General features: G+C 46.7%; 1 protein-coding gene across 5 annotated transcripts in view; it reads left to right on the forward strand.

The window, feature by feature from the left end:
- The window catches only part of USP43 (ubiquitin specific peptidase 43), a 51,584-nt gene extending 47,100 nt beyond the window's left edge, over positions 1 to 4,484 (forward strand). For all 5 annotated transcript variants that reach the window (XM_027517564.1, XM_027517565.1, XM_027517568.1 and 2 more), the window contains one exon: positions 2,756 to 4,484. In XM_027517564.1, the coding sequence (XP_027373365.1) occupies positions 2,756 to 3,837 (1,082 nt within the window). In that variant the 3' untranslated portion in view covers positions 3,838 to 4,484. The remainder of the gene's footprint in view (positions 1 to 2,755) is intronic.
- The last annotated feature ends 7,667 nt before the right edge of the window (positions 4,485 to 12,151 follow it).

Below are 12,151 nucleotides of genomic sequence, written 5' to 3' on the forward strand. Positions count from 1 at the left end.
CTGGGTGCTTTGTGGACACCTGCAGTTCCAGTGACAGGATGCAGGGTGCCCGCGCCCCTCCATTGGGGTTGGGGGAAGGATGGAGAGCTGGCTCCACCGCCTGCCAGGGCTGCAGTCGGCTCCTCCTGTTTTGAAAGGCTGAAAGTCACCGCTCTGTGACTCCTAATACAAAGCTTCTCTTTCTGCCCTTCCCCCGGGCTGTGGACAGGAAACAAAACCTTTCCACACATCTCAGCCCCCAGAACTGTTTTATTTATTTTTTTTCCCTCCAAGGTGTGGGAATTTAATGATGGAACAACAACATCATTCAGGACTGGAATTATAGAGTACTTGGGAGTGATGTTGTGTCCATCGCTGGCTAATCTGAAGTGCTTTAAAAAAAAATAAAAAATACCAAAGATTATCTGTGGAAAACTTGAAAGGCGAGATCTTCAGAACCTCGGAGATGCTGTCAGACGCCTCGTGGAGTTGACGGACTGTCTGTGCACCTCGGCTGGCTTACATGCTTGTGTGTTTTCCCAGCTGGCGGCTTGGGGACCCCTCGTATCTGCTCCTCTGACCTCCTGAGCACCCCCGCCCCCTGGGCCCTCTTCGTACAGCTCAGATGTCGGCTTTGGTGGCTACAGTCCTGTTCATTTTGGGAGCTGTGGACCGTGCCCTGTGGTGAGAGTGGAGGACTGTGGGCAAGAGGCTGGTGCCCTTGCTCAGGGTGACCGTCCTTGTGCCACGTGGGCTTAGCTGAGGAGTCCTTTCTCAGTGGTGACAAGCATCTCATAAATCAAGGCATCTTAATGGTGCAATGACCAACGACTTTTTAACTTTTAAAAACTGTGTTAAACACGACAGGGACTTCCCTGGTGGTCCAGTGGTTAGGACTCTGGACTTCACTGTCAAGGTTCCTGGGTTCAACCCCTGGTTGGGAAACTAAGATCCCACAAACCAGGAAAACACACACACACACACACAAAATAGGCTTTGCCATTGTGACCATCTGTAAGTGTACTGTTCGGTGGTATTAAGTACATTCACATTGTTGTACCGCCACCAAAAACCACCCCTATAACTCTTCTCATCTTTAAATCTGAAACCCTGAACCCGTTAAATACTAATTCCCTGTTCCCTCCTCCCCCACCCCCTGGCAGCCACCATTATACTTTTCGTGTCTCTGCTTTTGGCTGCTCAGAGTCCTTCTTAGAGTGTAATCATACAGTATGTGTCTTTCCGGGACTGGCTATTTGGGGGTCCCATGAGATTCCATATGAATTTTAGGATGAGTTTTTCTATTTCTGTTTAAAACCTCATGGGTATTTTGATAGGGATTGCACTAAATCCATATATCGCTTTGGGTAACATTGACAATTTTTTTGAAGATTTAAAAAAATTATATATTGTTCTTATTGCTATTTTAATTTTTTTGCCATGCCATGAGGCATGTGGGATCTTAGTTCCCAGACCAGGAATTGAACCTGTGCCCCCTGCCTTGGAAGTGCAGAGTCTTAACCATGGACCCACCAGGGAAGGCCTGACATTTTAACAATATTCAGTCTTCAAATCCATGAACACAAGATCTGTTTTCATTTATGTATGTCATCTTTCATTTCTTTCAGCAATGTTTTTCAGTTTTCAGTGTAGAAGTCACCTCCTTGCTTAAGTTAGTGCCTGAGGTTTTTTTTTTTTTTGACACTGATTGACTGTCTTCAGGAAGGATACACAGTCTTGGGTATATGTATGTTCCCTTTAACTCCCTATAACTCTTCTCATCTTGTAAATCTGAAACCCTGAAATGTTGAGAGTAAGGAAAGAATTGAGAAGAAAATAAAAAACACACAGCACTCCCATGGTTCCTTCGACACCTTGTCATTTTAGTATTTATTTCTCTATACTTCTTTGTATGTTTTCATATGTACACATGCACAGATCTATACTTATACCTGTGTATATATATATATATATATATTTTTTTTGCAAGTTGGATTACTTTTTCTAGACTCTGTATCGTCCTTAATAGTACATATCAAAAGCATCTTTCTATGTCACAAAACGCACAATAGAGAATCTGGCAATTCTGATAAAATTAAACACATAATCCTCTTCTTTTTTTTTTTTTAAGCCTAAGGGAGATTGGTGCATTTGAAAGGTAAAAGCACCTAATTTGACCTGAAAAGGCAGGGATTTTTGCTGAGCATTCTGTTCCATGACCATATTTAAGATGAATGAAAAGAATCTTAAATCTTAGGCCAGTGGCCTCAGAGACTGAGCTTCCTTGGGAGTCTGCACTGCCTGGCACGTAGCTGCCTTCATTGGCCCTGGCTTGCCCTGTGGCTTCAAATATATAAATGGAGCCCATGAAACAGTGAGTGAAAACATTGGTGTTCCCAAGGGCAGAAGCCAGTCTTGTTCACTGCTATGTCCCCAGCACTCAGGATGGTGCCTGATCATCAGAAGTGCTCGGTCAGTGCTTGTTGGATGTGGCTACTCTTACTGCTTGGGTGCTAAGTTGCTTCAGTTGTGTCTGACTTGTTTGCAACCCCATGGACTGTAGCCTGCCAGGCTCCTCTGTCCATGGGATTCCCCAGGCAAGAATACTGGAGTGGGTTTCCATGCCCTTCTCCAGGGGATCTTCCTGACCTAGGGATGGAACTTGGGTCTCCTGCATTGCAGGCGGATTCTTTACCATCTGAACCACCAGGTAAGCCCCCCTCTTACTGCAGCTGGAGGGCGAGTCAGGCACTGATGCTCTTGGTGTCTCTTTCAGGAGGCTTGGAGTCCAGGCCTTTGGCACGGGGCATCCAAGGCCGCAGCATCAGCATGAAGGTGCCTACGCCTTCCCGAGCAAAGCAGGGGGCCTTCAAGACCATGCCCCTCCGCTGGTCTTTTGGCCCCAGGGAGAAACCGCTGGGCACATCTGTCGAGCTGGTGGAGTACCTGGAGTCCAGACGGAGACCTCGGTCCACGAGCCAGTCTATCGTGCAGCTGCTGACGGGTCCTGCCGGCGGTCACCAGAAGTCACACACCACCCTCTCTGCGGAGAGTGAAGACAGTAGGCGAACCAGTGACACAGTGCTGGCCACAGCGCCCTGCCCCTCTGGCCATCCTGGCCACTGCGTGGTCCCTGGCAACTCAGATGGCCTGAATGCAGCCAGGAAGCTCAAGGAAAACTCAAGTCAGGACATCAGGCTGCCCAAACAGTTTGACTTGCCCCTCACAGTGATGTCCTCAACAGAAGATGATGGGAGACGAGCCCGGCCTGAGGGCCAAAGGACCACAAGCTGTAAGGGAAGTGGCCTAACCGGGAGCAGTGGCCAAGCACCCTCCCCCAAGGAGGGTCCCAGCGCTGCGGCGTTACCTAGAAAGAGTGCAGACAGTCGCCCAAACAGCCCAGGCAAGATGAGGGCTAATGGGGAGAGAAGGGACCCTGAGACAGACAGATTCCCACAAGGGACCCTCACCCTTCTGAGGTCTGTGTTTTGGAAGAAGGAGATCAGGAAGAGGGACAGGCCAGAGGCAGCCCCCCAGGTGGCCCCCGTCTCCCTGGTGAGCGGCAGGAGGAGCCCAGCTGTGGATGGGGAGGCCCGAAGCTCATCTCCATCCCTCAGGATTCGAGAGAGCCTGGCCAGGGGCCCGGCCGGCCACCTGGAAAGAGAGAGGGACATCCGATCAGCGCCCAGCTCTCTGCTCCTCCCTCGCAAGACTGGCAGGCCCCCGAGGGCCAGCGCCCTCGGCATGTCACAGAGGAGTGTCCCCGGGGAGCAGACGTCTTTTGGCACCTTGCCGAAGGTGAAGTACCACACGCTGTCCTTACGTCGGAAGAAATCCTTGCCTGAGTCCAGCTTCTGATTGTGTGCTCTGGGGGGAGCTGCCATTCTCTCGGCTCTGCACCGAGCACCTGTGGGCAACCCGTGTTGAGAGTGGGATTGGGGGAAGCCAGTTGTCTTCTCTGGACTCCTGAAAATTAAAATTTCTGGTCTCTGCATCTGTATTTCCAACACCAAACGTCTGAAAAGACCTTCCTGTGTTGTTAGCTGTTTGTGTGTTTCCAGACCACTAGAGGGTGCTGGTTGGTCAGTATAACCATTTCAGGGCAAGATCTGCTGTTTTAAGTAATTCCAGGGCCTGAGTACTTGTATTAAGGAATGATTAATAAGAACCTTCAGTACTAAATCAAATATTGTCATTGGGTTCTCCTAAACCTTGTTTTTTAATAATGGACTTAACAGGAAAATATTTTCCTCCTGATGTGTCTCTGGGATGAAGCATTAAGGATGCCAAACAAAGTGGTAGCTATACTAAAGCAGGATTCTAGAATGAACGGAGAGTATTTTAGGAGACTATTTAATATATAACAATTGTATTAAAGTTTTTCAAGGTATTTAAGAAAGATAACTATTTTGATACTAGGGGCAAAAGGAAGTTCTTTTTAAAAAAAAATTAACTGTGAGATCTATGTACAATTTTAATAAAAGTTCATCCATGAAACATGCAAATAGCTCTCTGAATTATTCAAGTTAGACAAATGCTCTTGTTTCTGCTGCATAAACTTAGCTCATTGCTTTTTCCCCCCATTTAACCATTTTTTAAAAAATGAAGTATAATTAGACTTTCCTGGCAGTCCAGTGGTTAAGACCCTGCACTTCCAATGCAGGGGGCACAGGTTTGACCCCACTAAGATCTGCATGCCACATGGCATGGTCAAAAAAAATAAGTTGATTTCCAAAGTCATGTTCACTTCAGCTGTACAACACAATGATTCAGTTATAGATAGATGGATCCTTTTTCAGATTCTTTCCCCTTATAGGTTATTAAAAATACGGAGTATAGTTCATTGTTGGTTATCTAAGCTCATTGCTGTTGCTATCAGAAAGTCATTGATTGCGTTGTTTCTGAAAATTTTAAGTCCTTTTAATTAAAATGACTTGCTGTTTGCTAAGGAAATAGAAGTCCCCCCAGGTATCTCTCTGGAAAGCATGTACTTTCAAGGACCAGAGTCTGAGCCTGTCTTGATGGATCATCATCGGGGTCCTTGGACTCCTTCATGATAGAAACTGATGACAGGCCAAAGGAGGAATTCAGGCAAGGCTTTACCAGGACTTGTGCTGCAGCAGGAGGGAGCGAAGGCAAGCAACGGGTGCCCTTGTTCCCTCCCTGCAGAGGGCAGGCTGGTCCCTAAAATGGGGTGAGGGTGGTTGGGTCTGAGGGGCGGCTTAGGTGGTCTGCCCACCCCCTTGGTGGTGCTGTGTGCAGGGATCACGGGCAGGACCCTGCCATTGCTCCCTGCCCCTCAGAAGTGGCAGTTGGGTTTTGGCCTTTTTTTATCTTCTTGTTTATAATTTGGGCCAACTGCCCATGTGGAGAAGGCAATGGCGACCCAGTCCAGTACTCTTGCCTGGAAAATCCCATGGACGGAGGAGCCTGGTGGGCTGCAGTCCATGGGGTCACAAAGAGTCGGACACGACTGAGCGACTTCACTTTCACTTTTTACTTTTATGCATTGGCGAAGGAAATGGCAACCCACTCCAGCATTCTTGCCTGGAGAATCCCAGGGACGGGGGAGCCTGGTGGGCTGCCGTCCATGGGGTCGCACAGAGTCGGACACGACTGAAGCGACTTAGCAGCAGCAGCAGCAGCAGCAGCCTATATGTGCAGTTATTTTTAGTTCCCTTATAGTTTCTTTGTATCTCTTCCTCTGGGACATTTGCCAGATGCAAGCACTGCAAAGGGTCCCAGGTCCCAGCCTGTCTCAAGGTGACTGTCCTCTGTTTCCTAGAACTTTGCACACTTTTCATAGCTGTTTTAACAAATATTGCCTCACTTATGGGGAAGCTGCTAAACCTGACTCTGATAGAGAAATCCTTTTCCAGATTCCCTTGTACGTTTTTAAAAACATTGAGCATAGTTCCTTGTTGGTTATCTAAGCTCATAGCTGTTGATATCAGCAATGATATCAGACAGAGGGCTTGACAGGTAAGGTGACTGGAGAGTCTCTATTTCAACAGTCCATTTTCTAGAAATACTTCCTTTCCATTTAAGACACCCGACTTGAATTAAGTCTTTCCTCATACACTTGGCATGACTCATTGGTGTGTCTCTGCTACTGTTCTTTTTCTAAGAAGGAAGAATGAGGTTCTTTTTCTTCCCCATAAGAAAGACTGTACTTTTGAAAAACTGGAGTATAATTACAATATTGCATTCGTTTCAGCTGTACAGGAAGTGAATCAGCTATATGTTTACTTACATCCCCTCCCTCTTGGGCCTCCCTGCCACCCACCCCTCTAGGTCATCACAGAGCACTGAGCTGAGCTCCCTGTGCTACACAGATCATCTGTTTTCCTAGCTATTTTACACATGGTAGTGGATGTCAACCCTAATCTCCCAGTTCATCCCACCCTCCCCTTCCCTGATGAAATAGGTTCATCTGTTCCGTGTTTCTAGACTATAATAGCCAGGATGTGGACGTCAACCTAAATGTCCATCGACAGATGAATGGATAAAGACGATGTGGTACACATATGCAATGAAATATTACTCAGCCATAAGAATGAATGAAATTGGGTCCTTTGTAGAGACCATGTACTTTGGAGCACCACTTCCAAGACAGAACTGAGATGACAGAGGAAATGAGCAGGGGGGCCCACCACCTGACACCAGAGAGAGATGTATGTTATCAGTGGACCAGAGTGCATTTCAAAAGAAGTCTGTGTTTTCTTCAAGTCTTAATCCACGTGCTCTCAGGTGATAGGGAAGACACACTTGTCCTCCCGGCTTATGGGAATCTAGGAGTCCTCCTGCTGTATCTGGTTCTTTCTTCTCTGTTGACACTCCTTCATCATCTTTCACTCCCAAGCTCTTCCTAAGCCCAGCCCCACTTCCTTTGTCCTCTAAGGGGTTGCATTGTGACCCAGGCTTCTCCCTTTTGAACACGCTTGGATATCATGAGCAGGGCCCAGTTGTTAGCAGTTTTCTCTTTAATACACTACAGATTGGAGCACTTGCCCTAGGCTATGGATTTGGAATAGAAGAGGCAATTACACTTGGACCCTGTGCTTTTATCTGCCACACCACACCTTCTGCAAGGATGCCCGAGTTCCCTTGTACCACTTTCCCATCTAGAGGGACCTGGTAGGGAAGGCTGGGAGAACAGGGCATGGGAAAGGATAGAGTCAGATTTCTGCCCAGATTGGAGGCCAAGACTATCGGACACAGCAGGACCACCCTCAGTTCTGTCGGTGAAATGGATTTTTCAGCTGTTCCAGTGACTCGGTGTTGGTGTGAAGACTAAATGGAGTCCTGGGTGGGGGGGTTGGGGGGCTGCTCATTGGAGATGGTGAACTGCATGCAATTTTGTGGACTTGTTATTGCTCTGCTCTACAGAGAACCCCATGAACAGTATGAAAAGGCCAAAAGATAGGACACCGAAAGATGAACTCCCCAGGTCTGTAGGTACCCAATATGCTACTGGAGATCAGTAGAGAAATAACTCCAGAAAGAATGAAGAGACAGAGCCAAAGCAAAAACATCTAGTCGTGGATGTGACTGGTGATAGAAGCAAAGTCCGATGCTGTAAAGAGCAATACTGCAGGAACCTGGAATGTTAGGTCCATGAATCAAAGCAGATTGGAAGTGATCAAACAGGAGATGGCAAGAGTGAACGCTGACATGTTAGGAATCAGAGAACTAAAATGGACTGGAATGGGTGGATTTAACTCAGATGAACATTTTATCTACTACTGTGGGCAAGAATCCCTTAGAAGAAATGGAGTAGCCATCATAGTCAACAAAAGAGTCTGAAATGCAGTGCTGCTGCTAAGTTGCTTCAGTCGTGTCCAACTCTGTGCAACCCCATAGACAGCAGCCCACCAGGCTCCCCTGTCCCCAGGATTCTCCTGGCAAGAACACTGGAGTGGGTTGCCATTTCCGAAATGCAGTACTTGGATGCAATCTCAAAAACGACAGAATGATCTCTGTTCATTTCCAAGGCAAACCATTCAATATCATGGTGATCCAAGTCTATGCCCCGACCAATAATGCTGAAGAAGCTGAAGTTGAATGGTTCTATGAAGACCTATAAGACCTTCTAGAACTAACACCCAAAAAAGATGTCCTTTTCATTACAGGGGACTGGAATGCAAAAGTAGGGAGTCAAGAAACACCTGGAGTAACAGGCATATTTGGCCTTGGAATACGGAATGAAGCAGGGCAAAGGCTAATAGAATTCTGTCAAGAGAACACACTGGTCATAGCAAACACCCTCTTCCAACAACACCAGAGAAGTCTCTACACATGGACATCACCAGATGGTCAATACTGAAATCAGATTGATTATATTCTTTGCAGCCAAAGATGGAGAAGCTCTATACAGTCAGCAGAAACAAGACCAGGAGCTGACTATGGCTCAGATCATGAACTCCTCATTGGCAAATTCAGACTTAAGTTGAAGAAAGTAGGGAAACCCACTAGACCATTCAGGTATGACCTAAATCAAATCCCTTACGATTATACAGTGGAAGTGACAAATAGATTAAAGGGATTAGATCTGATAGACAAAGTGCCTGATGAACTATGGATGGAGGTTTGTGACACTGTACAGGAAGACAGGGAACAAGACCATCCCCAAGAAAGAGAAATGCAAAAAAGCAAAATGGCTGTCTGAAGAGGCCTTAGAAATAGCTGTGAAAAGAAGAGAAGCGAAAAGCAAAGGAGAAAAGGAAAGATATACCCATTGGAATGCAGAGTTCCAAAGAACAGCAAGGAGAGATAAGAAAGCCTTCCTCAGTGATCAGTGTCAAGAAATAGAGGAAAACAACAGAATGGGAAAGACTAGAGATCTCTTCAAGAAAATCAGAGATCAAGGGAACATTTCATGCAAAGATGGGCAAAATAAAGGACAGAAATGGTATGGACCTAACAGAAGCAGAAGATATTAAGAAGAGGTGGCAAGAAACACAGAACTGTACAAAAAAGATCTTCATGACCTAGATAATCACGATGGTGTGATCATTCACCTAGAGCCAGACATCCTGGAATGTGAAGTCAAGTAGGCCTTAGGAAGCATCACTACAAACAAAGCTAGTGGAGGTGATGGAATTCCAGCTGAGCTATTCCAAATGCTGAAAGATGATGCTGTGAAAGTGCTGCACTCAATATGTCAGCAAATTTGGAAAACTCAGCAATGGCCACAGGACTGGAAAAGGTCAGTTTTCATCCCAATCTCAAAGAAAAGCAATGCCAAAGAATGCTCAAACTACTGCACAATTGCACTCATCTCACACGCTAGTAAAGTAATGCTCAAAATTCTCCAATCCAGGCTTCAATAGTATGTGAACTGTGAGCTTCCAGATGTTCAAGCTGGATTTAGAAAAGGCAGAGGAACCAGAGATCAAATTGCTAACATCTGTTGGATTATCAAAAAAGCAAGAGAGTTCCAAAAAAACATCTATTTCTGCTTTATTGACTATGCCAAAGCCTTTGACTGTGTAGATCACCACACACTGTGGAAAATTCTGAAAGAGATGGGAATACCAGACCTGCCTCTTGAGAAATCTGTATGCAGGTCAGGAAGCAACAGTTAGAACCGGACATGGAACAACAGACTGGTTCCAAATAGGGAAGGGAGTACGTCAAGGCTGTATATCGTCATCCTGCTTATTTAACTTATATGCAGAGTACATCATGAGAAACGCTGGGCTGGAAGAAGCACAAGCTGGAATCAAGATTGCTGGGGAAAATATCAGTAACCTCAGATACGCAGGTTACACCACACTTATGGCAGAAAGCGAAGGAGAACTAAAGCGTCTCTTGATGAAAGTGAAAGAGGAGAGTGGAAACGTTGGCTTAAAGCTCAACATTCAGAAAACTAAGATCATGGCATCTGGTCCCATCACTTCATGGCAAATAGATGAGGAAACAGTGGGAACAATGACAGACTATTTTTTTAGGCTCCAAAATCACTGCAGCCATGAAATTAAAAGACACTTACTCCTTGGAAGAAAAGTTATGACCAACCTACACAGCATAACAAAAAGCAGAGACATTACTTTGTCAACAAAGGTCCCTCTAGTCAGAGCTATGGTTTTTCCAGTGGTCATGTATGGATGTAAGAGTTGGACTATAAAGAAAGCTGAGCACCGAAGAATTGATGCTTTTGAACTGTGGTGTTGGGGAAAACTCTTGAGAGTCCCTTGGACTGCAAGGAGATCTAACCAGTCTATCCTAAAGAAGATCAGTCCTGAATATTCATTGGAAGGACTGATGCTGGAGCTGAAACTGCAATACTTTGACCACCTGATGTGAAGAACCAATTCATTTGAAAAGACCCTGATGCTGGGAAAGATTGAAGGGGGGAGGAGAAGGGGACGACAGAGGATGAGATGGGTGGATGGCATCACCGACTCAATGGACATGAGCTTGAGTAAACTCCGGGAGTTGGTGATGGACAGGGAAGCCTGCCATGCTGCAGTCCACGGAGTCACAAAGAGTCGGACACGACTGAGCCACCAAACTGAACTGAACAGAGAATGCAGCTATAAAATAGGTTTGGAGCCACAGTGACCCCTGGTGGCCATTCCTCTTATTGCATGATGCCTTCCCCTCAACAACTTAGTTTTTCCCCTGTGTTTCCACCTAAGAGTTGTGGGTTTTCATTTGCTAGACTGGTGAGATATCCCATCCTGAGAAGGCAGCAGGGCCTGCGTGGACACAGGGACATCCGGAAGGCAATGGGGTGGGGGCATCCAGTCAGAGGGAGACCAAAGTCCCCGGACAGGAAATTCAACTTCAGGGAGCTTGGGGTCCCAGCCAGACAGTCCGGCTGAGGATGGGTCCACCCGTAGGTCTCTGACCGCTTTGGCTGCAGGGACAGTGGAGCAGGCCTACTGACACAGATGTCTTTCTTCCTGAGACCTTTTTTCCTGAGCTGTCATTCAACGTGGCTTCCTTTGAGGAACCCCAGGGGCCGAGGTCTTCCCTCAGCTTGGAGTCCTCGAGTCTTTGCTCTCCCAGAATGTGGATCAGGGCCAGCGTGGATGCTTCCCAGACGCAGCCCCTCCCCACCCATCCACCCCACCCCCCACCATCAAAGGAGGGGCCCCTTAGCCCCACTCCACCCTGAGAAGAGGCAGAGCCTTAAAGAGAGCAGGTCAGGACCCCAGGTCCAGGGCTGGGTGGTGGCCAAGCTTGACCTGGAACCCAGTCCTGGTGCAACCCCAAGACTGCCTGCAGGGCTGGCTCCAGCCCTTCTTGTCCCGAAGCTGCCTTCTCTGTCTCTGGTCACCAGTCACATCAGTCATTTTCTTAATGGTGTTGTCCCTCCCCTGCCTCCCAGCCCCTACTGACCTTCCAATATTCTGGCCGAGGCACCTCCAGGCACCCTGACACCCAACAACAATGATGACACAGACGGTCATCTTGCTGACTCTAGGCCTGCCCTGACTTAAGAGTCCTAAATTCTGGAGATACATCCTGGCCTGCTGCCTTATCCTGGGGCTGCCTGGGTTCCTTGGTGATCATATGGTCTGGACACTGTGTGTTTTTTTTTTTGGCTGTGCTGGGTCTTCGTTTGCAGCTCTTGGGCTTAGTTGCCCTGCAGCATATGGGGATCTTAGTTCCCCAACCAGGGATCAAACCTGAATCCCCTGCCTTAGAAGGTGGGCCACCAGGGAAGTAAGTCCCTGACATTTTCCTTTATAAATTCAGGGATATGTACATGTGGATGTGTACCACGTATGTTAATTTTGTAAATGGCTTGAGTTCAGGGAGGAAATTTGGGCCCTCTTTCAACTATAAATATTAGAAAAAGTTTGAAGCAGTAGTTACAAAATTAGTGCAAAAAATATATCCTACACTTTCCAAGATCTGAAGAATCATTAACTGTTGTATTTAAGAAAAACTAAACTAAGGGAAACATCCACCAATAATAACGATGGCAGTTTTAAATGAATTTTGCTTTGAGAATGTAAGAAAAAGCTGGAATGAGCTGGATGCCCCAGGGCAGAAGTTCTCAAGATTTGTTGCAATTTAGAATCCACTGGAAAAAAAATTTAAACATCTGTGCCTGGGCTCCTCTTGGGACAAATGAAATCCATGGAAAAGGGCTGATTCTGCTGCCAAGACCAAGGATTAGCTCTGCTGTACTGCTAACCTGGGAACCGCTAGCCCC

This window comes from Bos indicus x Bos taurus, chromosome 19 (assembly GCF_003369695.1).
Source record: "Bos indicus x Bos taurus breed Angus x Brahman F1 hybrid chromosome 19, Bos_hybrid_MaternalHap_v2.0, whole genome shotgun sequence".
Lineage (NCBI taxonomy): Eukaryota > Metazoa > Chordata > Mammalia > Artiodactyla > Bovidae > Bos > Bos indicus x Bos taurus.